The following is a 22,930-nucleotide window of genomic DNA, read 5'->3' on the forward strand; positions in this document are numbered from 1 at the left end:
TCTGACCGCGCCGCGATGCAACTTCTTCATCTTTAGCCACACTATAAGCCGATGCTGGACGTTGGACGTTCTAGAGAACCAGCGGGCTCAGCCAATTCTGGGGAGACTGAAACACAGGCGAGGTGTGATGTACAAACTAGGAGCAGAAGAATTTTAGAATCACGATAAGATGTCTACTATGTCGTCAAACGTGAAAACAGAGAGTTTTGCTTTGTAAATGTCGACAAACATAGATAACAATTTCGGAAAACAAGTCCTTGTCCCGTATAAACCGGACTATAAATTTACTAAATTCCCTCGCGGTAAAGTGAAATCACGATGAAACTGTTATGTAGTAATTGGGAAATATTTGCAATTGACGTGCTCAATAAATAATAGATAAATATATATGTACAAATAAATTCGAAAAATGTGAAACCAGCGATATTCAGGCATAGGCCAATTCAGTCCATTTTGTTAGGTCCACTGCAAGATTGACGACCTTTTTCTGATTTTCGTAGCGTGATATCCCAGCCGAACTCGATTTCTTTAATGATTACGATGATACGTTTCGCATTGTTTCTTACAACAAGCTGGGTCGGCTTGGCACTCGGTAAGTAACGGGAGGCTACCTGTCATTCTAATCATCTCAACAAAAGTCAGTTCCCCCTAAATTATTGGTCTTATTTTCTAAAGTATCCGCAGCAATGCGATGAAAATTTTATGATATAATCACCATATGGTCATATCACTATGGTCAGAGAAGCTGAATTGGTTGCCAAAGAGGCTTACTAGATGTTACGCATGAATGAACGTCAATTGAATGAAAATGGTCTGTTTTCCCCAAAAACAATCTTCCCTTTTTAATTAATTTTATTCCTGGCAATCACAGACAGATTTTGGTTGTTCTCAAACCTTTTTTGTCACGTTTCCTGTGATAATAGCCTGGGAATTTCATTGCATTGCTGTGAATCTACATATCTGTATGCCGTGGAAATATGACAATGACTATTGAAAATCAATATGAAAAATCATTCCCTGCACCGACATGATCAATTCATAAGAACGTACACACACGGTTACTGACGGTTATCTATGTCATGGTTTTCCCCCATTTTCACAATAACTAGTAAAGGGGCCACTCTCGGCAAACAAAAAAGAATTACGGTTACCCATGACATGGTCCTTTTAACAGCACGAAGAAAAGTAATATATACGCTAACTAAGTGTAGACAAGCCCCGACATACGTTTCTCGACATGCGATCATAAGTAGTTTGGTAGTAACATAAGTTACCTTCGGGTGTTTCATCACCATCGTGACTCCAATGATTTGATACCACTTAACATTTTCAGCAGCATAAGAAGTTCAAGCAACCTCAATGTCGTGGGGGTCCACATGGTTTATGATCTCAGACGTCCTTTGCATAGCGTTGTTACAACACTTTCGGTTTGGTCTTGGTCGGGTGATGGTAATAACTTTCGGCGAGTCGTTCTGTTTATTCAAGCAACAGCGAAAAATGGCAGTCATCCGATGGGCGGCAGTCAGTACTACCTCCAGGCGAACCAAGCTGTAAATTATATCACAATATTTCTGTATCTCTGCGTACTCACTGGACATGAGTGCGATCAAGAAGTTTACAATGAGAATTGTTATGACCATTATGAAGGCGAAATGTAGCACGTAGACTAAAACGTTATTTTGCTTAGAGAAGTCGCGCATATCAAGCATGTTTAACATTAGCATGAAGGTCGAGTAGGCGCTTTCGGCAAACCCACTGAATTCGTTGGCTTTGCAATCCAATTTCAAGAAACCGCTGAAGGTCTGTGAAAAGGAGATGAACATCAGTGCAAAGATGAGAGAAAAGTTTAACAAAGTCATAAGCATCCTCTGAAATCCAATCACAAACGTTCCCAGTCCCGGAAATAGCTGTATGAAGTACATCAGCGACCAAAACGTGAGTATTCTTGACATGGCGTAGGACAGGGCACACACTTGGGCCATTATACGTAGGCCACCTCGCGTCCTAAGAAAAAAATTTGGTTCAAGGATTACAGCCGCGATAGTAAAGAACACAATGTAGCTTAGCGTTAGTAGAAAGAATGTAATTCTATGGAAAAGACTGTTGACAACTTTTTTAGCAGAGCCCTTGTTGTATGAAGGTTGTCGTTGACCAGCTTTTCCTGCTAATTTCTTAATAATGTTTTTCATAAAAGATGAGCCAAAGGTAAAGAGATCAAATAAGAAGGATATGCAACACAGTGTTATCATTGTTGCATCCTTTATATCTATAAAAAATCCAACTACCACATTTACAGGGCGCTCTCCACCTGAGTTCTTTTTAATGAGAGCTTTCGAATAGCAATACACAAGGTCCAGTGAAGTGTTGACTGAAGAGTTTCCAAATCTGTGACCAATGCGGGCCATTATTTCTCTATCATCACTTATATTCCTCATTTCAGTAATAGCAGCCAACGACACGTCCTCTGTAAGTATCGCGTAATTCATTTTCAGGAAAAATGTGTCGGACATCGTAGAGGCCGTCATTGCCATTGCTACAATTGCAATGCGGTAGGCCATCCAGACAACGATAGCAACCATGTTTTGGCGGAATTCTGAGTGTATCCACGATCGGATCAGAGGTTCATTCAGAAGTCCGCTGTCCCGGAGAGCAGGTAGGTTGTTCTCCCGAATCCGGACAATATCCCGGAGTGGTGACACATTTCGACGGACACCTATCGTGTTATAATCGGACACGTCGTACGTTATGTGTAGATGCGGTCCGTACTCGGTCATCTTTACTTTATAAACGTGTTCTGTTCCCAGTATTTCCTTTATCAACTTATACTGCTTGAGTTTTGAAGCCAGCTCAAGTGGCCTTAATCCACCAATACTCTGGCAATGAAGGAGTGCTTTCCGTTGGTGACCTCTCCGGTAGAAGGCAAGGACTTTGACATATATCTTTGTAAACACATCTTCAGGTTGCTGTTTAAAGTGACTCCCGAAAACCATTGCATGTATAATGTTATAGTGACCCGTCTCTACCAAAGCCAGTACTTCAAGAGGAAACGTTTGGTAGTAGAATTCGAGAATGCTGCTCACACTGAAAAACGCAGCAAGAAGTGGTCCCTGCTTAAAGTTGGTGTGTTTCAGTAAGACCGATGTATAGTCAGTGTGCTTCGAAGAAAGCATTACGTTATCCTGCTGAAGTTTCACCTCGTAAAACGCCAGCCTGTGTTCCTCGGATAACTTATCGTATATACTCCTCAGCGAACTCACATCATCGTCATAAATGATTTGCAGGAATTTGGACTTTAATCCGTCAGACAGAATTACTTCTTCAGTGGTCTTGTTGATGAAGTCAGCAATGTCATTGATAGTAGGTAACACATCCCACTGAGAATCATCAAAGTTTGAAGTGCCTTGTTCAGGCGACGCGTGGTTTGATTCTTCCTGTATACATGTAAAGCTTGTATCCACTCTCTCTAGATCACAGTTTTCTGAGTTAATGTTTTGAGTGGTCATTGTCTTATCCCATTCTTTGGAAAGACTGTAACACCTAGTTGATTCTTTCTCATGCATTTCAAAGATCGGGTTCACCTGTTTTGACATATCATGAGTTATTCTGTCACCTTTACGAATTTGAAGATGGCGTATTAATCACAAATATAACTGTATAAATTCCTGTCATCCCGTATACACTTACATTATATAATTGTTGAGCAATTGCTCAGAATTCAAGAGCGAAGTGAATTTCCTTCTTCAGTCCATAGAACCCAACGCGCAATGGGCGGCAATGTAATGAAATATCAGCAGACGCATTTCAGACTTCAGTGAAGCCCCACCTCGTTTATCATTGTTCTAAACCTAGACAGCAGTCGTTTGTAAATACATCCAGTAGTCTGGTGGCGATTGACTCTGTCGTAAACACTAATCGGAATAATGTAAAATAAATAATTCCTATATTTGTCAATTGTCTCATGCTGCAATCATGACATTAACAATTTTGTTAAGTGTTCCCAATTCATCCATCATTTCATCCACTGAAGCATTAGCAATGTTTAATAACTGAAATGGATGTTGGGTTGAGACTGAAAATGTGACAACCAAATCAATCTCATACAGATTACATGTAAACGGCATTCATGTACAGTTTGAGTTCGAAGTGACATTGTTTCATTACATCATCATTACGGAACGGAGACCAACTATAGCAATGCATATGTCGTAAGAGGCCACTTTAATATCAAATTATAAAGGCACATGAACCTTAACATCACTTTTCTTTCGCGAAGGAATCGGAGCGTTGTAATATCCCGTGTAGAAGTCCTGTGGGTTTACTGAGAAATCACCAGGTTAGAATCATGCCAAGAAAGTGACTAACATTGTAGCCTGTTTTCAACAACTGGGCCCTTTGTTTAATCCCACTCTTTTGCAAGCTGAATTTAATTATTTGCAGATAACGATGAGACAGAGATGGTTCAATGGATGATGATGAACTTCGTCACCTTCATGAAAGATCAAGAAAAAGATTGAGTAACACATAACAGGAGGAACACTTACATAAAACAATTATCAAAAGAAATAAATTTTGTATAGAAGTATATATTTTTCAATTAAACAAGCAACAAATATGTTGGAATAATCAGCAGTGGTCAAAACCCATTTATTGGTAAAGTGCTGTAAGGTTTCGTCACCGTGGACGGTAGTTCGTGCTCTACGAGTTGAATGTCTAAAATCTCATCCCCCAGTCGCAACGTTTCTTCCATTTTCCCATCTACCCAGCGCCTAAATACAAATGGATAGACGTCCTTTAAGCGTTTACATGTAATGCTATAGACCTTTTGCCCACTTACTTCTTTGGCGTGGGCATATGAATGAGTTTTACAGACATCCGAAACACCGTATATCACCTGTATCATTCGTAATGAAATTTTCGGCGCTTTTATCCACAAACCTTCAAAGGGTCTTAAATGAACAGGGAATGTGTCCGCTTTCCTAAGCTTCTGATGGCTAAAATACTTATTCGTGTCCCAGATATGAGTACTATTTTCGGTGAAGAAACACAAGTCAACGAAAGGCCATTTCCATTTGCAATGACTCCTGGGACAGATGTAGGAATCTGATGAGAATAGTTTTAGTATTGGATCATTGCCTCTGTCATGAACGGTGTATTTTGGCTCCATTTTCTTAAACACCTCTTTGAGTTCTGTAACATGTGTGGTGTTTATTAAGAAATCTATATCATCATCCCAAGGAATAAATCCATGATGGCGGATGGAGCCGATAGTGGTGCCGCCGTACATGAAGTACGTCCAGTTGTGCGCATTAGCAACGGCTATAAAAACTTTAACTAAATCAATCAAAATGTCATGGTCTTTTTTCGAAAGTTCTCGAGTTTTGAATGATAAGACCATTTTATCCGTTATCTTTGACTTAGTTGGTTTTGGCGCTTGTGTTATTACGGTTGTGGATTCAGCAGTAGACACTGTCCTTGTGGATGACACGGTCTTGGCAGTAGTTGTAGGAGTAGCTGTTAAGGCATTTGTAGTCAGCTTGTGGACGGTTGTGACTCTTGCAGTTGTGGCGGAAACAGTTGCAGGCGATCTGCTCGTTGATTGAATTGTCGTTCTAGTTTTCCTGACGGTTGTAGCACTATTAGTTTGAGACGGATTAGCAGAAGTTGACGATTGGTGTACTCTAGTCGGCGTGGACGGTTTTTGGGTACTTGTTGTTGTGAAAGAGGACATAGTCGTCGTTGCCGGAGTTGTCGTGGACGATTGGTGTACTGTAGTTGGCGTGGACGGTTTGTTGGTTTTGGTTGTTTTGGATGAGGTCGTAGTCGTCGTTGCCGTAGTCGTCGTGGACGGGATAGTCGTCGTAGACGAGATTATTGTAGTAAGCAGTGTTGTCGTTGGCGGCGTTGAAGTCGACGATGGCGTCGTAGTGACGTATTTCGGCGTGGTAGTACTTCGTTTCCGAACCATCTTTGGGTATGCTCCACGATGTTTTATGAACTCCTTTTCGACGTGGTAGGTCTCGTTCTGGAAGACAAGTTCGACTATCTTGAAGTCCATAGAGAGGAACGAGCTCATCAGGTACATGGATAGCAAGCATAGGGCGACCGAAGATACAAGGTATCTGGCTTTTCTGTTGGACGTCTTCGGTGGCATTCTCTAGCCCTAGAAATGGAAAATGAAATGAAAATTGAAATATTTACTAGATCACATCATAGGCCGTTTATTAACACGTGTAACGTGATCGTAGTCAGTTGTTGTTGTACAAATTAATAGAATAAATATCATAATATCATTTGAGACATTTTTGTGCCCCTAAACTTCCTCTCAGTCTGTTGTGAGGTTGCATCATATTTAAGTGTGATACTGTTCGTTTTTTTACCAGCACATCGAGAGATATGAAATGGGTCTGTAGTGCGAGAGCAAACTTCAAAGCATACGCAAGTCATTATACAGTGGTGGACAGAATCAACATCTTTCGTACCTCACTCCCTCGTAATGCCAAGTCTCACCAAATCTTACCAAGCATGCCAAGTACATAACAATGCAGACTGTATTTTGCATGTTTCCCCTTTACATATACGATAATGGCATAAATATACCAGATTAATTCTAGCGCCACTAAACATGTTTGGCGGAACCATCTCAAACCAATCCGAGTCCCTTAAAACAAATTGAACATATTATGGGGGCGTGTCTGTCCATGCAACACATAAGACGTTTTCACATGATTCTAACTTCGAAATAATAGCGTTGGCCAAAGGCATAAGCATATTCACTATTCCTTTATCGAACGTAATAAATCATCTTTGACTGATTCCTGGTTTGCGGCGGTCGATTCAGAAGAGATAACAAACCGGTGACTATGGTGACCGAAGACCTTACTCCTTGATCATGCTGATAGCAATTGTTTTGCGTTAATTTACATGTATATCATCGCGCTATCTGATTGCATATGGTGACCTGCACATGAAGCATGAAGCATAAATGACGCCGTGATGACAGCGTGATTCGTTATTCCCTAATGTGACTCTACGTCCACTTCCTCAAACATGCATAAATCAATCGGAACATGCAGTTCGTTCACAATGTAAATATTGCTGTAACACGACCTTTTTCAAAATCAGTGGAATACTTTGCCTCGGAAGATACTCGAGTTCAACCGCTCCATTAATTTGTACGAAATCGACATAAAGGCCAACATGACGTGATGACCATTATTAGACAAATTGGCGTCGCCCATTGTCTCGCCAAATTGAACAGGGTGAATGGCATCTCACAACCAAATAAAGGGTTTGGAGCTTTTGTAGCCCCTTTAAATTTGTTTGGCCTGCACAAAATAATGTACATTGTCGAGTCTTTTTAGCAAAGTGAAAGTGATTCTTAAAACCTTATGGTTTTTCATCTCGCGTAAGAACCTCTACGGGGTGCATACTTGCGTTGGCTGAAAAAACTTTTGAAGGTCTCTGAAGGTTGGGATTCGGCAACCACACCCTTAGAAATAAAGGTCTTAAAACCGAAATTGACTGAAAATTATTTGAAGGTATTTCAAGAGCTCAAAACCCTTTATTAGAGTGCACCTTCCACATTGATGTCACGTGCCACCCGATGGATGGAGTGGAAACTATTTAATAAAGATATACACTTTCGTTTCAATTTGAAAAAAATTGTAAATTGTCTTTTAACTAGTCGATGAAACCTATAATGGCTCATTCAACTCTAAAATATCTGCCACGCTCTATGCACTATGATCAACGAGACGTGCTATGTCGTCCCATTTTGAACTGAAGTCGATACTCTTATTTCGTTTGCTACTAATGCTCATAAATTTTCATAAAAAACTTTTTTTCGGAGAATTTTAGTGAACCACTAGTCGCTTCAAAGTATGCACGCCCATGACACCATCAAACTGTTTTCCCTACACAGAGCCCATGTATAAAAATTTTACATATGATGATGCTTTTGTTGCTTAGCAAATTATATAGGCCGGGTCTATATGGCAAGCCGCTCGCCGAACAGGCATCTTTTTTTGTCCTGTTTGGAGAGCCGCTTGCCAAACAGCACTAAAAAGCCACCATGTTCGGCCAGCCGGGCTTGCCAAACAGGTAAAAAATCTACCCTGTTTGGCGAGCTGGAGACTTTACTTTAATATTAATGAGTTCGGCTCTCCATTCAGGACAAGAAAAAGTCGCTGTTTGGTAAGCCGGGCTTGCCAAGTAGTCACTTCCAATTATATATCGAACTCAACAACTGCTTAGCACTTTAGTAATGAATTGAACAAAGCATTGTCGCACAATGGGTTTTTAATCAACTGTAAATTACGTATTACTATCACGGCTATAGTCCAATTGATTCTGCATTGTTGCGAATTAATTTGAAAAAAACCACTTATACGCAAGCGTGCGCCCGTGGACAAACCCCCACCTATGCAAAAAGACAGTCCGGTGATACTTGTGTACATGTATAATATACTGTGATGCTTAGTTGGCATGTTGTTGGTGTTGACATGCTAACTGGATCTATTGTACCAGTGTTAAAGAAGCCTACTTTGGACCCTAATATACCGGGTAATTACCGTCCTATAACTGTGAGCACTTGCTATTCTAAACTGCTGGAATGTCTCATCAAACCTGACTGTGATAACTGTAGTGAAACTCAATTTGGGTTCAGGCCTGGCCTTGGCACTGATCAGGCATGTGCATTCTTACATGATACTGTAGCTTATTTCAATTCCAATTCAAGCCCTGTTTATGCCTGTAGCTTGGATGCAGAAAAATGCTTTGACAGGATATGGCATGATGGTCTCATGTACAAGTTATTACCCCGTATCCCTCTTAATCACTGGCTCATTTTGTATGAGTGGTATTCCCGCCTGAGGGCACTGGTTGTGTGGAACGGTCAACACAGTGTTAAGTTTAGAGTAACCCGAGGCATACGACAGGGTAGTATACTGTCACCTCTCCTTTTTATAATGTTCACAGATGACTTACTTAATGAACTCTCCAACTCTGGCCTTGGATTGCGTGTATCCCAGTATTTATTTAATAACTTCGCATATGCGGATGATGTTAATCTAATGGCGTTAAGTGCCCCAGGGTTACAGGGTCTAATTGACATTTGCTCAAGATATGCCAATAGGTGGCAGTTCATCTTTGGCTTTAAGAAGACACGTTGTATAATATTTGGTAAAGAAATCTTATCCAAGACTCCAGTTTGGTATTTAGATGACAATGTAATTTCTGTAGATGACGAGGTAGACATCCTTGGTGTTAAGTTCTGTACAAGCCTGATATCACCATCTCATGTAGAGCAGAGGGTCTCTGCTGCTCAGCGTCGAGCTTTCAGTTTATTAAGTGCAGGTTTCAGTTATCCGGGCCTATGTTCAGCTGCCAAAGTGTATTTATGGAAAACCGCTATTTTACCTATTGCAATCTCTGGATGTTCTAGCGTGTATATGAACAAACACGATCTGACTATTTTAAACAGTTTTCAGAGTAATAATTTTAAACGGGTGCTCGGTTTACCGAAGCGATCACACCATGGCAAGCTTCTGAAAGCCATTTCTGTTAATCCTGTCTCCTCTGTGATCCTCAATAGTAAGTTATTACTTTTTAACCGTATTTTTAAACGTCGGTCCCCGGCTAGTGCTAATAACGCTGTTCTTTTGGCTGAATTTTTAACGGGGCGTGGTTGTACTGCTGGTACACTGTTGCACGATGTCTCCCATCACGTGTCGCCTGCTGTTCTTGCTTTTTCAGACCGTCCCCGCTCGCTCTGCCCCGTTGGCGTGGCCTCTGTTGGCGAGGATGGCGTAGTTGACTCTCTTAGGTCTCTCCTCCTCGACGACAGATACTGCTCCCCGGGGTCGCGCGAGAGGGGGCTGGTCAAACTTTTGGTACGAGCTTTTTAATCATGTACTGTTTTATATTTGTTGAACTTTTATGTATCTATTGTACTTGTCATTGTTCTCCTGTTTGGAGGTTTAAATAAATATTAAAATGTCAATGGCACTGTTGGTGTCGTGATGCCGCATAATAAAACAAAAATAAACTTTGTTTCTACTACAATTGAAATTTAATAACTATTGATGAGGCGTTCAACATTTAAAAAAAATCATAACCAGAACGTCTCATCTTTTTCACACTTAGTGAGACTATACGGCGAAGAAACACACCACTACGTAAGCAAGCGTACGCAAAATGGGCCTTAAATTAACAAATGTCCGCCCCACGTTGCGTACGTAGGTTAGTAGAGTCCGATCAACTGATCACAAACCAAATCAAGTGCACAAATAGTGCGAAAAAATTAAATTCGAAAAGTAATAACTAAGATGTGCATACCCTTCGCGGTTTCCTTTCCTATGATTCAGCTGCAATGGTCAAGAATATTCAGTTCGGCTTACTACTGGAAATAATCCTACGCACCTTTATATCTCGATCGGCCCTTATCTGCAGATTCAGTGATGTCTGATACTAGGACGGCCTCATCACACTGGACCACTAGTTTGAATTATATGCAACACTCAAAAACGGTGATATTCGCGCGCAAAGCATTCTTTCATTACTACCGGTATGAACATTATAGCCTTGCAGCCAGTATTCGTTTGATAAGCAGCCAGCAATGGTGCGTACATTGCTGCTATCGTGCCGGGGATACAGCCGCTGTGGAAGGTGAAGCTGGATTGTTGCTGGTCGATACGGGATGGCGTTGTATCATACACGGACTAAGGATGTCGATATGATGGAATATTCGTTATAACTTTGGTAAGCATGCTTGTACGAACCTTGCTGATGTGTAATGTTACTCGTACATGTAAGTGAACGACCTCGATTCGTGTACCAATTCGGATATGGCTGTAAACATATATAGCGGCACAACCAACGCTGATATTGTCACTCGTTGTCACCCTACCTACATTGTATTTGCTGCAATAGGGTGCAACACAGCATACCTGCTGACATTGACAGCGTGTTTACCCTCGAATAATTCAGTGCACTAGTTCAGATTGCTATATCAAACGTACATTCTTACGTGTATATAATGCAGGCATATCACCGCAATTATCAGCGATGGTTACTGAACGATGCAATCATCCTTCATCTCCATCTTCGGGGTGCCTTTAGAGGCATGCACATCGAATCTAAGTATTGTCATAACAGTTGACTATGAACATAATGATCTATTTCCACAGAAGTCATGATTTTTTTATTGTTTGCTAATAATCACAAACAAGCAAACAAACAAAATTTTCGTTGTCTAACTCGGAATTTGTAATCAGATTAGTGATCATCCACATCCTTATGGGAGATTTTCCATCCGTATCGGCGCATATTTGCATTGGCACACTGGGTAGTGGCGTTCCCGTTGCCACCACCCTACGCCATTTCCACATTTTAGAAAAGTGTTTTTTGATGAGGATAATGTAGGCAAATCGAGTGTGGATAAAAAAAATTAACAAACGGTGTGGATTGCTTCACGTTGCTCAGCGCGGCACATGGCCAGACTATCCTGATGTATCAATAGATCATTTTCACATATGTTTTTCAGCCACCATGAACCACGGCTTCGTCTTCGGCAGAACCCACACGCTATACCCCGCTTATCTCTAACAGGAGTATATCATATCACCTTACCGATATGGTAGTTGATAAAGTATGGAATAAGTGAAACCTTGGAAACACTGATAAACCTTGTAATATTCAATGTAAACCATGGAATCACTGTGCAAATAGCGCGGGAAATCGGGTGCGTTCCTTCCACGATTTATACCCTCCCAACTGACAGTCTCGTCCCAGCTGACTTTATTGATAGCAATTTGCCAGTTAGTTCAGAAGCCAACATTTTTAATGTGGAGGATGACGTCATCAATAACAATTGGCAATGCGCTGTGTTCGTTAAAATATTTTATTTCTGTTCAATGGAAGCAAAAATTAGTTTTTATGATTGTTTTGTATTCCATAGACGATAAAGTATTATGCTCGGTACTAGATGCACGAGATCATAGGACAAACACACACGTGAATAAAAAAAACCGCTTAGAACTGGTGACGTCAGAAAGATCTCTGCATCTAGAAGATGTAAGAAATCGCTCACGGCGAAGGAAATTTTCATCCGCAAACTTCGGTAATAAACATACATGACTAGGCTTCTTTTATTCATCGTTTGTTATAAAATATCAGTCAATCATAGACAATTAGGCCTAGACATAGTCGTCAACCTTATCCATGCATAATGCATGACAGGCCCCCAACTTCCCAAGCAACTCGTCTGATCGAAAAGGCCCCGCGTGGTGGTGGCGTATTTATAAGCGGAGCGCTATTGGTCCATATTATGGGTGTGTGGTGGGCGTGTCTTCCCATATTTGGGAGATCAGTACTGTACACTGGAGGCGAGGTACAACTGGGTTGTTTTAAAATATAGACTATTGAATCGGATATGCGACAGATTTCTAAATTACCATAAAATTCCGATCTGATCATGTAAGAATAAGCTCCAAATGTTGATTCGTAACCACGTTAGGTTCGAATGGCATTATTTCATGTTTTTATGCATTTTAAGGAGTGTTTCCAAGGTTTATCAGTGTTTCCAAGGTTTCACTAATTCCATACTTTATCACCTACCATCAGATATAGCCTATTCCTTCATTGGCATCTTTGGTGCCGTGCACCAAGGTTCTGCAATCAAACGGCAATATCAATGGCAATGTAACCTGATTGTTAGTTTAAAGGACTACTTTGCAGACAATGTTCTGAGTAAACGATGATCCTTGACGATCCGCCTGGATTGATCATATGCTTCTTCTGTCGCGATAGGAACAAAGATAAAAGGACATCTGACGACGTTAGGGCCTATGTCTTTTGCCACTAAATTTTCATCTCCTCAGGCCTATTGTAGTCAGAAACTGATTTGTTCATGATTTTAGGTTTTGAACGTGCTAATCAAACGTAGCTTTTGTCGAGCAGTGATCTCTTTACATTGGGATACATTTCATTCGAACTTGGTGAAATCAATTCGCCTAATCCTTTTACAGGTGTAAAAGGAAACGACGTCCTAGAAATGCAGGACCCCATACAAGCTGTGTATTGTCAACGAATGTGGTTAATGGTTTGGTAAAGGTTAGATACATAATCTTCAACAAAGGAACTCGGCGACTTTATTGACTTTAACAAAAGGACCGGACTTAGATTCCGGGGGAACTTGCATTTCTTTTACACCAGGCGCAACGTATGATATCACATGGACACACATGTCCATTACTGTTGAGATGCATGCCATACTCCGGCGCTGTGATAGTAGTCGTGTGATGAGGCGAAATGTCTGCTTAGGAGAATGATTGTATGCAGCATTTCATTGATCAGGCCCGCCCTGATTTAATCATTTTGTGGCATGAATTTAGCCCATGTCCCATTTCAAGCATGCTAATGCTACAGTATACACTGTAGGCCTCTATAGCCCGAGGACTTCCAATGTTCTCCATCCATTCAACAAAAAACACCTTGTTTCAATAGCTGTTTATGCAGGATCCAGAGAATGTAAACAGCATTGGGACTGGTGTGAATAGATACCAGTAGGTTGAGCAGGTCAGCAGGTACAGGCCGTTCCAATCATCCCCCTACACTCAGCTGTTCACCCAACAGGGAGTGCAGGTAACTGATTAAGCCCGTGCATAACTAAACAGTAATGGCTTGGCTTCTGTGCTTGGTAAGGAGAATTGATGGATCAAATTGAAAATTCCTCATTACTGCTGCTGAAGTAAATTTTGAAAAAAATAAACAACATCAGGATAACATGTGCCAAATTTCAAAGCGATACAACGTCCCTTAGTGTCACTTAACTCGTCCCCCTTCCCGGCAGTATTATTATATAGGCCTATAGGAAGTGACTACTTGGCAAGCCCGGCTTACCAAACAGCGACTTTTTCTTGTCCTGAATGGAGAGCCGAACTCATTAATATTAAAGTAAAGTCTCCAGCACGCCAAACAGGGTAGATTTTTTAACCTGTTTGGCAAGCGCGGCTGGCCGAACAGGGTGGCTTTTTAGTGCTGTTTGGCAAGCGGCTCTCCAAACAGGACAAAAAAAGATGCCTGTTCGGCGTGCGGCTTGCCAAATAGATCCGGCCTTATATATAATAGATTAGGCTACCTGGATGGGTCCTGCCGTGCAGCGATTTCCGGGCATGGCGATTTAGCGGATCCTGCGGATTCTGCGGATTCTGCGAAATCTGGTCTGCAGCGGATTGGTATCCGGTCGTTTCGCTCCCTGACGTTTTCGCCCCCACCATTAGGCCCCACGTGGTGGCACTGAAGGTGGCCGCTTATGGCTGCCGTGATGTATGGACATCATCAGTCATCATGTGACTTGAATATCTTATTAATGATGGATCATCAAGGCAATCGTATGTTGCTCGTGCACAATTTTGCGATGTTGTAAAATAAAGAGAGACGTGTCAACCAGGCCAGTGTAGAAGTTTAAAATGTCCCCTGGAAAAAGTGTCCGTCCCTATTGTATTCTGCACGATATTAACAAATTAACGAATGAGCGAAAATGACGTGTGTTGTTCGGGTGCGTAACGACTTACACGATTACGGGCCAACTCGGCCTATTACCAATTCGGCCTGGGTTATAGATCACGGTCAATGGTCTCAATCTCTCATAAGGGAGGGTTTTTTTATTCATGCGCCCCCCCCCCCCCCCCCTCACTGTAGTTCCTAAAATCATTGATTTCTCGGTCCTTACAGTATGTCAGTGTTGATTCAGCAGTTGTTTTGGCAAAGACATGTTTTTTTCGAGTTTCTGAAATCTAGAGCGCTACTCAATAGGCGGCTAACAAGAAACTACAGTACGCATTTATACTGTTTTTGCCGACGTATGTGTACACTGAACTTGGGATGTGCGTCGGCCCCGTGTTGAAATGCCGTCCAGTGCCAGTTGGTGCGTTTTTCGCTGATTTGTGCAAAATTCAACATAGCTCAAAAGTTTAATGTTTGACCCTCGATTTTTTTTGATTTTTTTGTAGCGTAAGCAACTGTCTTTCATGGGAGAATGGTCACTCTAAGAATTATTCAGGAAGAAATGTATAATATTTGAGGGTTTTCGTAATTGTCCGGCCCAATTGGCAATATTGCCATTTGGGATGGTGAACAGAGCTAGGAGCAAATGTGACGCTTATGATTTATTTAAAGAAATAAAATGCCCGATTTAACATCCTGCAGAATCAGGGGAATCGGGCGTTTCCAGTGATATACGACACAAATGGGTTGTCCTCATGCATTCAATTTGGAAACGCATTTTAAAATAGATGTTACGTCCTGTTAATGGAGCACGTCATCATCGCGTACATTTGGGAAAAACTCCCTAACGAGACCAATGTGGAAATCGTCCGATAATAGAATGCAGACATTTTTTTCATGCATGTTGGGGTTTTTCCGAAATGCTTGATAATCTTAGCGGTTTAGACAATTTAACAGTTATGGAATATTACAAATATTTATTATAAGGATAATTTATCATAATATCGATATTCTCGGGCTGTTTTTATGCTGATTCCGCCCAGATTCCGCAGAATCCGCAGGATCCGCTAAATCGCCATGGCCGCGATTTCCTACCTTTAATCATGTACGTCCGATAAATGTCGTTGCTATGCAGGTACTGATGCGTATTGTATTTGATCCATTTTTACTCTATTGGTCGATAACGACTTTTTTCTTCCTATGCAAAAAAATGACAATCGCATAGCTAAAACGACACCAACAGTATCTACGACTTGACCTGCTGAGGAAGGATGATAACTTCTTTAACGGGATATTAATCAATGTTTTATTTCCTCTTTCCAGTGGAAAACCACAGTCACTATGAGGGCCCTCCTAAAACGCTGGTTACTGCTTGCACTTTCAGGGACGACACTGACTTTGATACTCGTAAGCAATCTTCATTCGCCAAGGCACATTTTTAAAAGGGCGCACTGGCGACGCACGTCTGCGATAAGTGATGAAACGTTCCTTATGGATACGACGCTTGCTGCTGACGTCCATTCTGTGAGAATTACAAGACACAGGCCAGACCTGGATCCAACAACTGCGTCGGGAAAAACTGCTAGTTCTCGCAACCCGAATACCGATCTTGCAACCACCGTACCAACTATTTCGTCTTATAGCTCCCCTAGAACAGCTATTCTAAAGATTGTCAAATTCTCGACTTCGTCTTCTTTAAGATTGAAAGACTTTAATTCACCCTTTAAATATTCAACTTTTCAAGCAACGAAACGGAGCAGCACTGCAGCCCAGACTGGAGGACATATTCAGGCCAAAACACCAGGCATAACATCAGCAGATCCTTCAAAAGGAAGTACATTCTCCACGCTGGTGTTGGTTCAAAGGTTGGGTGAGTTGGCGATAAAGCCTGCTAAAACATTGAGAGCAAAGACTACAGCCGTTTGGATGAAGTTTCAAAATCAACAAATTAGGAGAAAGATGACGAAGATCAGCGAACGCTTACTTGGGAAGAGAGATAAACACACATTGTTGACGACTTTAAATGTGTTTTTGGCCGTTTTGAACAAATCCCAGATTGGCTACATGATTTATGGTGGGACGCTCCTAGGTTCCTGGAGACACCATGGATTTATACCTTGGGATGACGATATAGATATACTCATGGACGTCAATGACAAACCAAAGCTTTTAAATGCTTGTAAAGCTATACAAAACTACACTGCAATGAACGCGGGAAGTAGGATCAAGTTCTACTCCGACAACGCTCCAGTGATGACTAATTTTGGGTGGAAATGGCCGTATTTAGATTTGCAGTTCTATACTAGTAATACGACGCATATATGGGACGTTGCTAGTGAATTCTCAAAAACCAAGTATTTAAGAGATTACACATTTCCACTTCATGTAAGACCATTTGAAGGACTAGACGTCCTTGCGCCAGCGAAATCATTAAGGTTTCTTTGGACATATTACGGTCAGACTCAAACCTGCAGCACAGGATGGTATACCCACAGAGAAGAAAGGGCAGCGTCGTCTGTGCACGTTCCGTGCAAGCAGTTCGCCGACCTTTACCCTTTTGTTCATCGGCGTGTGAAAGATGGGTTAATGGAAGAAACTCTTAAGTTTAAAAACCATACGATGAAACAGAGACTAGTCAATGAACCATTAGATTCTATATCGGATCCATATGGTTTGATTTTGTTAGGCAAATCGTAATCAACTGCTGAGGTTTCAAAATGGGCAGGGCAATTTCGAGTAAAAGGTTTTTAAAAAATGTGTTAAACATGTCTACGTTCTATTAAATTAACCAGACCTCAGTCTTCAGTTTTGTTGGTGATACAGTCAGTGAGAGTATGTAGACTAAAGCATGGCCGTGACTGGTATTCACTTTAGACTTCAGGACAAACCATGGCCGTGACTATTTACCTTCGGACTTCAGGACATTAAAGCATGCTAGTGACAAGTCACATTCAGCGATTTGAACTACATCATCAAACATTCGGTACTGAGCGATATGAAAGTGAAGAAAGTGAAGAAATGATATTATATATTGAAAACAATTACACTTACTTGCAACTTCGTACGAGCGATGATCTGCTATCTCATCAGGATAGTTTTAATCTAACGATTTAATCTCATCGATAGCACCAATGATGCATTTTATTCGCCTACCCGATTTTGCCAATATTGGTTTGTATTAGCAATCGAGCGTCTGTTGCTATGCCTACGAAAAAAAGTGTTGTTTGCACAATATCGCCGAATAATTTTATATCCAGGGCAACGTATCTCACTGATATTCACGATATAACTTAATTAGCTTCAAAGGAATTGCGTGCCCAGACAAAGTGGGTTGAAATTATTCACCTTAGCACCGCCAGGGGTACGGGAATCTTAACAACGCTTAAGATGTATTTATAGTAACACGTATAGCTAGACATTAAGATGATAGCATGTATGCGCAACCAACGCCGAACCATTTCAAAACCATCGCATTTTCTGACAAATGTAGAGTCTCTTTACATAGAGTACCAGTACATGAAGGTCATTCACGCAAAACAATTCCGATCACGCAGTCCCATTATCTCTCTTTTGGTACCGCAGTGAAGCAAGTTCTACTTGCTCACTTTCGATGCATGATTAAGACAGAAGATGCACTTTTAACAGCTGAGTAGTTATACGTTACGCGTACAAATTGAAGTTTTATTATTCTGTTGTCAGTTGTATCGACAGAACACTCCCTTCATGCGATAAGGAAAAAAATCACTAATTTCCAAAACTGAGTCGATCATATCTCGGGGTTTTCTCTTGCAACAGTCAAGTCATTTATATTGTAAAATTCCTTGGTTTAATCAGGTTCAAGTGCTTGTTGGTGTGCGGTGTTTCGTTTTCAGATGACATGCTCTTTGAAGTGAAATTTCGTACGGTTACAATAGTGACAGCGATGTAAGTACATGTATGTTCTTTTCACGGTTTATACCTGTCAAATATGCCTACTATTAGAAATCGGAGAAAATGATTCAACTCACCTGTGTCATCGAATTCGAAAGAGAACTTCGTCGAGGTGAATCAGTCCATTATCATTTTCATGCAATTACATATAGGCGCTTTTTCATGTCACGTGTAGACTGCGGCCTATCGCTATGCCTAGTAATATCTATATTGTAAGATTCAGTGTAAGCCTTTTAATTCCCATGCCAACCAAGCTACGCCATAGCTACGATGCCGGAGGGTAAATTTTCTATTCATATTTTGATACACCTACGAAAAGCAAACGCAAAGAATACTTGTACGTGACATGTTTAAAACCAGGTTAAACCAATATACTCGAGACACACCGATCTAAGACCGTTTCTGGATATGCAAGCCAAGCCCCCTAGATGCGCATTGGCATTGGATACCACTGAACATTGTTCAAGCGGGATTGAGAATGGGTGGGCGACACCAATTTTGCCTTTCGCCTTTGCGTTAATTTCATAGTAAGTGTTCATGATGGCAGGTCCTTAAAGATTTAACACTTTATTAACAATGCGATTTCTTTTACTGAAGACTTGTTGTCAATAAACCTAGGCTGATGGAGAGGGAAACTGATGAACCACACTATAACCACTGATAGAAGTATTAGTGGTCAGGTCACAAGTGATCAGTTCATTCCCAATGCAACCACTGTCAATCAAGTTACCACAACCTCAAGACCGACAAGTGTGAGCCAATCAGTATGAAGGGACCGTGGCCTGTTATACGCGTATCATACTTGGGGCGTCATGCCTCAAGTAAATGAACCGGTGTTAGATCGGTGAGTCTAGAGTACCAATCTAGAGGCAATTTCAGTGGTAATCTATACCAATTAAAGCAAATATTGATTTTGAGCAGTTAATGTCAAATTTCTTTAGCGCAGCAAGTGTCGGCTCTGTATAAGCTTCAAATCGTATGTATTCACGCATATTTGTTTTATCCAAAGACAGTACAGATGAGCTCCAATATAACTTTATAATGTATGACTTGCATCCTCAAAGTAATGTGTAATGTATTGTATTGTATTGGCCTTTATGGTCCATACTCACTGGAATCTCAAAAATTTTCCACTGCTCCGTTAATAATGTTCCTTCGAAGTGAAACCCGGTAGTGTTTTGATTGTACTTGTCTATATATAAGGCCTACTGGGCATATATTGTTATGTATTAAACTGCCGATGCAAAATCCAAGGGAGAAGTTGGTCAATCTCTTCGACATTTTCTATCTATCGACCTTTGTCATGACTCATGCGGCACCTCTGATCTGTCACTGTACTACACAGATGGCAGACTTGTTCTGTTCCAAAGCAGACGGTAGCTTGGCGTTCTTGTTCTTTGATAGACGGTCGACTACCTACGTAACAAATAAACAAACGATATATTCACTGCAAATGTCATGCATTATTTTGATAGACACCTTATCTTTCCGACAGCTTCCTACCTGACGCGAATACGACGTTTTGAAGCTAATTCGATAACAAAGACTTGGAGCTTTACGCAACGAATATGGACTCGGAGTCGGGAGTCGTTGGATAACCCTCATGACTTTTAAGGATTGTCTTAACAACAACTCTCTTCCTATCTGAACTGAACTGAGCAAGCCTACCGTTAATACTTCCATGAAATCCAGAGATCCGGTGTCATCTGTATCGAGACTTTTTATGATGTCCTGAACCTGCTTCTTCGTAAACATCATCTTACTGTTGGTCAGGATGGCATCTAGCTCATCAACGTCTATTGACTGGAGCGAAATGAGGAAAATAAAATCAGTCGGGTCCCGGATGTTCCAACTAAGTTAACCATTTGATTAAATTGGTGGGATGCTGATAAAGGAGTTGAAGATGAAGCGAGTTAGCGACATTTGCTTTAAAAAACCCGCCGGGCCCAGGACCCGAAGAAACCATAAAATGTAGCTCTGGCAACCTGCACTGTGCAGTGTGCAGATGGGAACCACGTTGAAATAAACAACAAATCTTTCCCGGCCGAAAAACTGCAGGAAAAAATCAACATGTTCGTGTTTTGGGTGGCCATTTCGCACAAAGCTATAGTCTGAAGAGTATTGCTGAATTCCCAAACCTTTTTTAAATGGAAAGCGACCTTTTGCATAGCATTTCCGAAATACTTACGCCATTGTTGTCTTTGTCAGCAGCGACAAATTTCCGTTCACAACTTAGAAGGAGGGAGATTCTCAGGTCTGGGAAAGAGGCCGAGATTTCCTGAAATATCACATTACATATTACGCAACGAGATTAAGAAGTGGCCACAGGAAAACAGTAAGATGCGTTGTTGTCAGTGCTTGAGCTCTGGTATTCGACTCGAATAGCGGAGCTCAAGCACTTCGGAAATCAACCAGCAAAAGGTTTTTATATCTTTTCACGGCTTATATTTTTTAAATCAAGCGCGGTGGCTCAATAATTGGTATCGTGGTGCGAGCCAGAGTTGTTTGATGACACACCCTGCAAAGCACCTGCACTATAGTGAACAGACACGACCAGATCGCGTTTTGTATGCTTGTGACTATAATTTTATAATGACCTTAATATATACATTGAAACATTCAATATGAGATTTTACTATAACATTCTCAGGCTGTCGCTATCTGCTCATACCGTGTAATATTCATATGTGACCTCTGACAAAGCCTCTTTGCCTGGTATAACGGGATGTCTCAAGAATCCTGTCGATTCGGTGCAATTAGCATTCGATCCAGTGGATTTTCCACTTTTCTTGACTGTTCTTGCTCCCTTTCGTTTCTGCGGGGTAGTTAAGTTGAGGTAAACTAATTATGATTGATAAAAGATTCTTTTTGGTACACGGTGATATGTTTGCATATAAATTCGGCATCGAATGAAAAATGCTTATTGAATGTAGGGAGAAAACTAATTGAGTAAGACGTTCGATGTTGTGACCAGCACCTTTCTTCGACGGAAGAAGCGGCCGGTAATAGGGGATAAATTTTGAATTATAGCCTATATTACTCTTTGAGCATTAATGCTCAAAACGCATTTGCCCTAAATTCCAACAGAGACTATTCTACGTATTAATATCTGAATATATTCATTATAAAGCCGTGTTCTTGGTATTAGCCACCTAATTGTAAATGTTAGTAATGACCGCTTACTGTTTTTGGAGAACCTCGCGAAGGAGAACCTGCACGTAGACTTGTTCTGCTGGTAGAGACCTCGTTCGCTGGCGCATTCAATAGTTTAAAACCCTTGGCAGATTTTAGTTGCTTTATCTGCAAAACAATATGGAAAGGGGCTGTATTTTCTTCCTTATTTCTCCGAGTGCATCATGTTTGTGCCTGTAAAAAAGACGTTATTAAGCTTACCGCACACAGATTATTTTAGATAAATGTTTGTGATACTGCAGTGCGTATTTCTTTTTACTACCCCTTACCTCAGTTTCAAGAAGATCAACTTTCTTCACAAGTTCAAAATTTTTCCCCTGTGCATTCCCATATTCCATCACTTTCTGCTGCAGCGCTTGCTTTAGTTCATCTCGTTCCCTGAGGAAATGAATGTACTCCTGGTTACTACTTGCAATATCTTTTACATCGGAGTCAGGTTGTCCAGATTTTGGCACGTCTGCTACATAACCGACGAAATGCTGGTCAAAACTCTTGACCATGCTTGCACGGCGTCCTGTAGCGTCGAATTCGGGTTCCATTTTCCGGTGAATTCTCAGTCTTTCCAGACAGAGTGCGTCAAAAATCGAGACTTTTAAACAATTTTTAGGATGTAAAATCACGAAGATAATGTAATCCACTTGTTGTTGTCCGACGATTAGGTGAAAATAGTCTTCTGAATCTCACATGTATACCATGTGCATGTACATGTAATACAGGTCATTGGTATTAAACTAGAATAGTATGGTTTTCACAGTTATCTCTTTTTCTATGATATGAACTCGACAAATCATGAACCAACAGAAACAGAGATTCGAAATAGAGATTTCCTAGAGATGCACAGTGAACGTCATGTTAAATGAGGACCTCCGCGTATAGGCGAACTTAAGGCAAAACACCTTTATCCAAATTATTCTTAAATGGAATTAGCTGTTCTTGTCTAGGCCTATGCATTTTGTATGAAGATAGATACGTATGCACGTCGAGCGTCACTAAGTTTTTATTGTGGTCAATTCGATTAGATAACCTCTTTAAAAAAAAAACGTAGGCCTGAACCAAAATTCTACTAATTTTATTTTCATTAAGACGACTAGCCCGAGTGCTTCTTAATTAGGCTTGTAGGTAGGGAGGTTAACCCGTGGATCTAGTGGCTCTAGCAATAGTGAAGTCATAGTTTAATATATCACACATGTGGAGAGAGTTGATGGGGCTTTCGAAACAAAACTACTCGCGGGAACTGAACATTTCAGCGCAGGAGCTTTTTATATAATGTTTATGTACACATTCCTGAAAAATCATATCTATA

General features: G+C 40.9%; 2 protein-coding genes and 1 long non-coding RNA gene across 3 annotated transcripts; 1 reads left to right on the forward strand and 2 right to left on the reverse strand.

Moving 5' to 3' along the window:
- Positions 1-4,629: 4,629 nt before the first annotated feature.
- Positions 4,630-18,578, reverse strand: LOC135484252 (adhesion G-protein coupled receptor G4-like). The gene is made up of 2 exons (XM_064765561.1): positions 18,513-18,578; positions 4,630-6,160 (listed from the first exon to the last, which is right to left on the reverse strand). The coding sequence occupies exon 2, from the start codon at positions 6,149-6,151 to the stop codon at positions 4,634-4,636; it is 1,518 nt and encodes a 505-aa protein (XP_064621631.1). The 5' UTR covers positions 6,152-6,160; positions 18,513-18,578; the 3' UTR covers positions 4,630-4,633.
- On the forward strand, positions 10,617-17,774 carry LOC135484260 (uncharacterized). Its single transcript, XR_010446439.1, has 3 exons — positions 10,617-10,758; positions 15,829-15,912; positions 16,250-17,774. It is a non-coding gene; the product is annotated as an uncharacterized LOC135484260 (long non-coding RNA).
- Positions 18,579-19,759: 1,181 nt separating the features above from the next.
- LOC135484253 (uncharacterized) lies at positions 19,760-22,312 on the reverse strand. Its single transcript, XM_064765562.1, has 6 exons — positions 21,897-22,312; positions 21,619-21,735; positions 21,107-21,250; positions 20,624-20,713; positions 20,104-20,238; positions 19,760-19,851 (listed from the first exon to the last, which is right to left on the reverse strand). The coding sequence occupies exons 1-6, from the start codon at positions 22,164-22,166 to the stop codon at positions 19,765-19,767; spliced, it is 843 nt and encodes a 280-aa protein (XP_064621632.1). The 5' UTR covers positions 22,167-22,312; the 3' UTR covers positions 19,760-19,764.
- Positions 22,313-22,930: the final 618 nt, after the last annotated feature.

Source organism: Lineus longissimus, chromosome 3, assembly GCF_910592395.1.
Source record: "Lineus longissimus chromosome 3, tnLinLong1.2, whole genome shotgun sequence".
NCBI lineage: Eukaryota > Metazoa > Nemertea > Pilidiophora > Heteronemertea > Lineidae > Lineus > Lineus longissimus.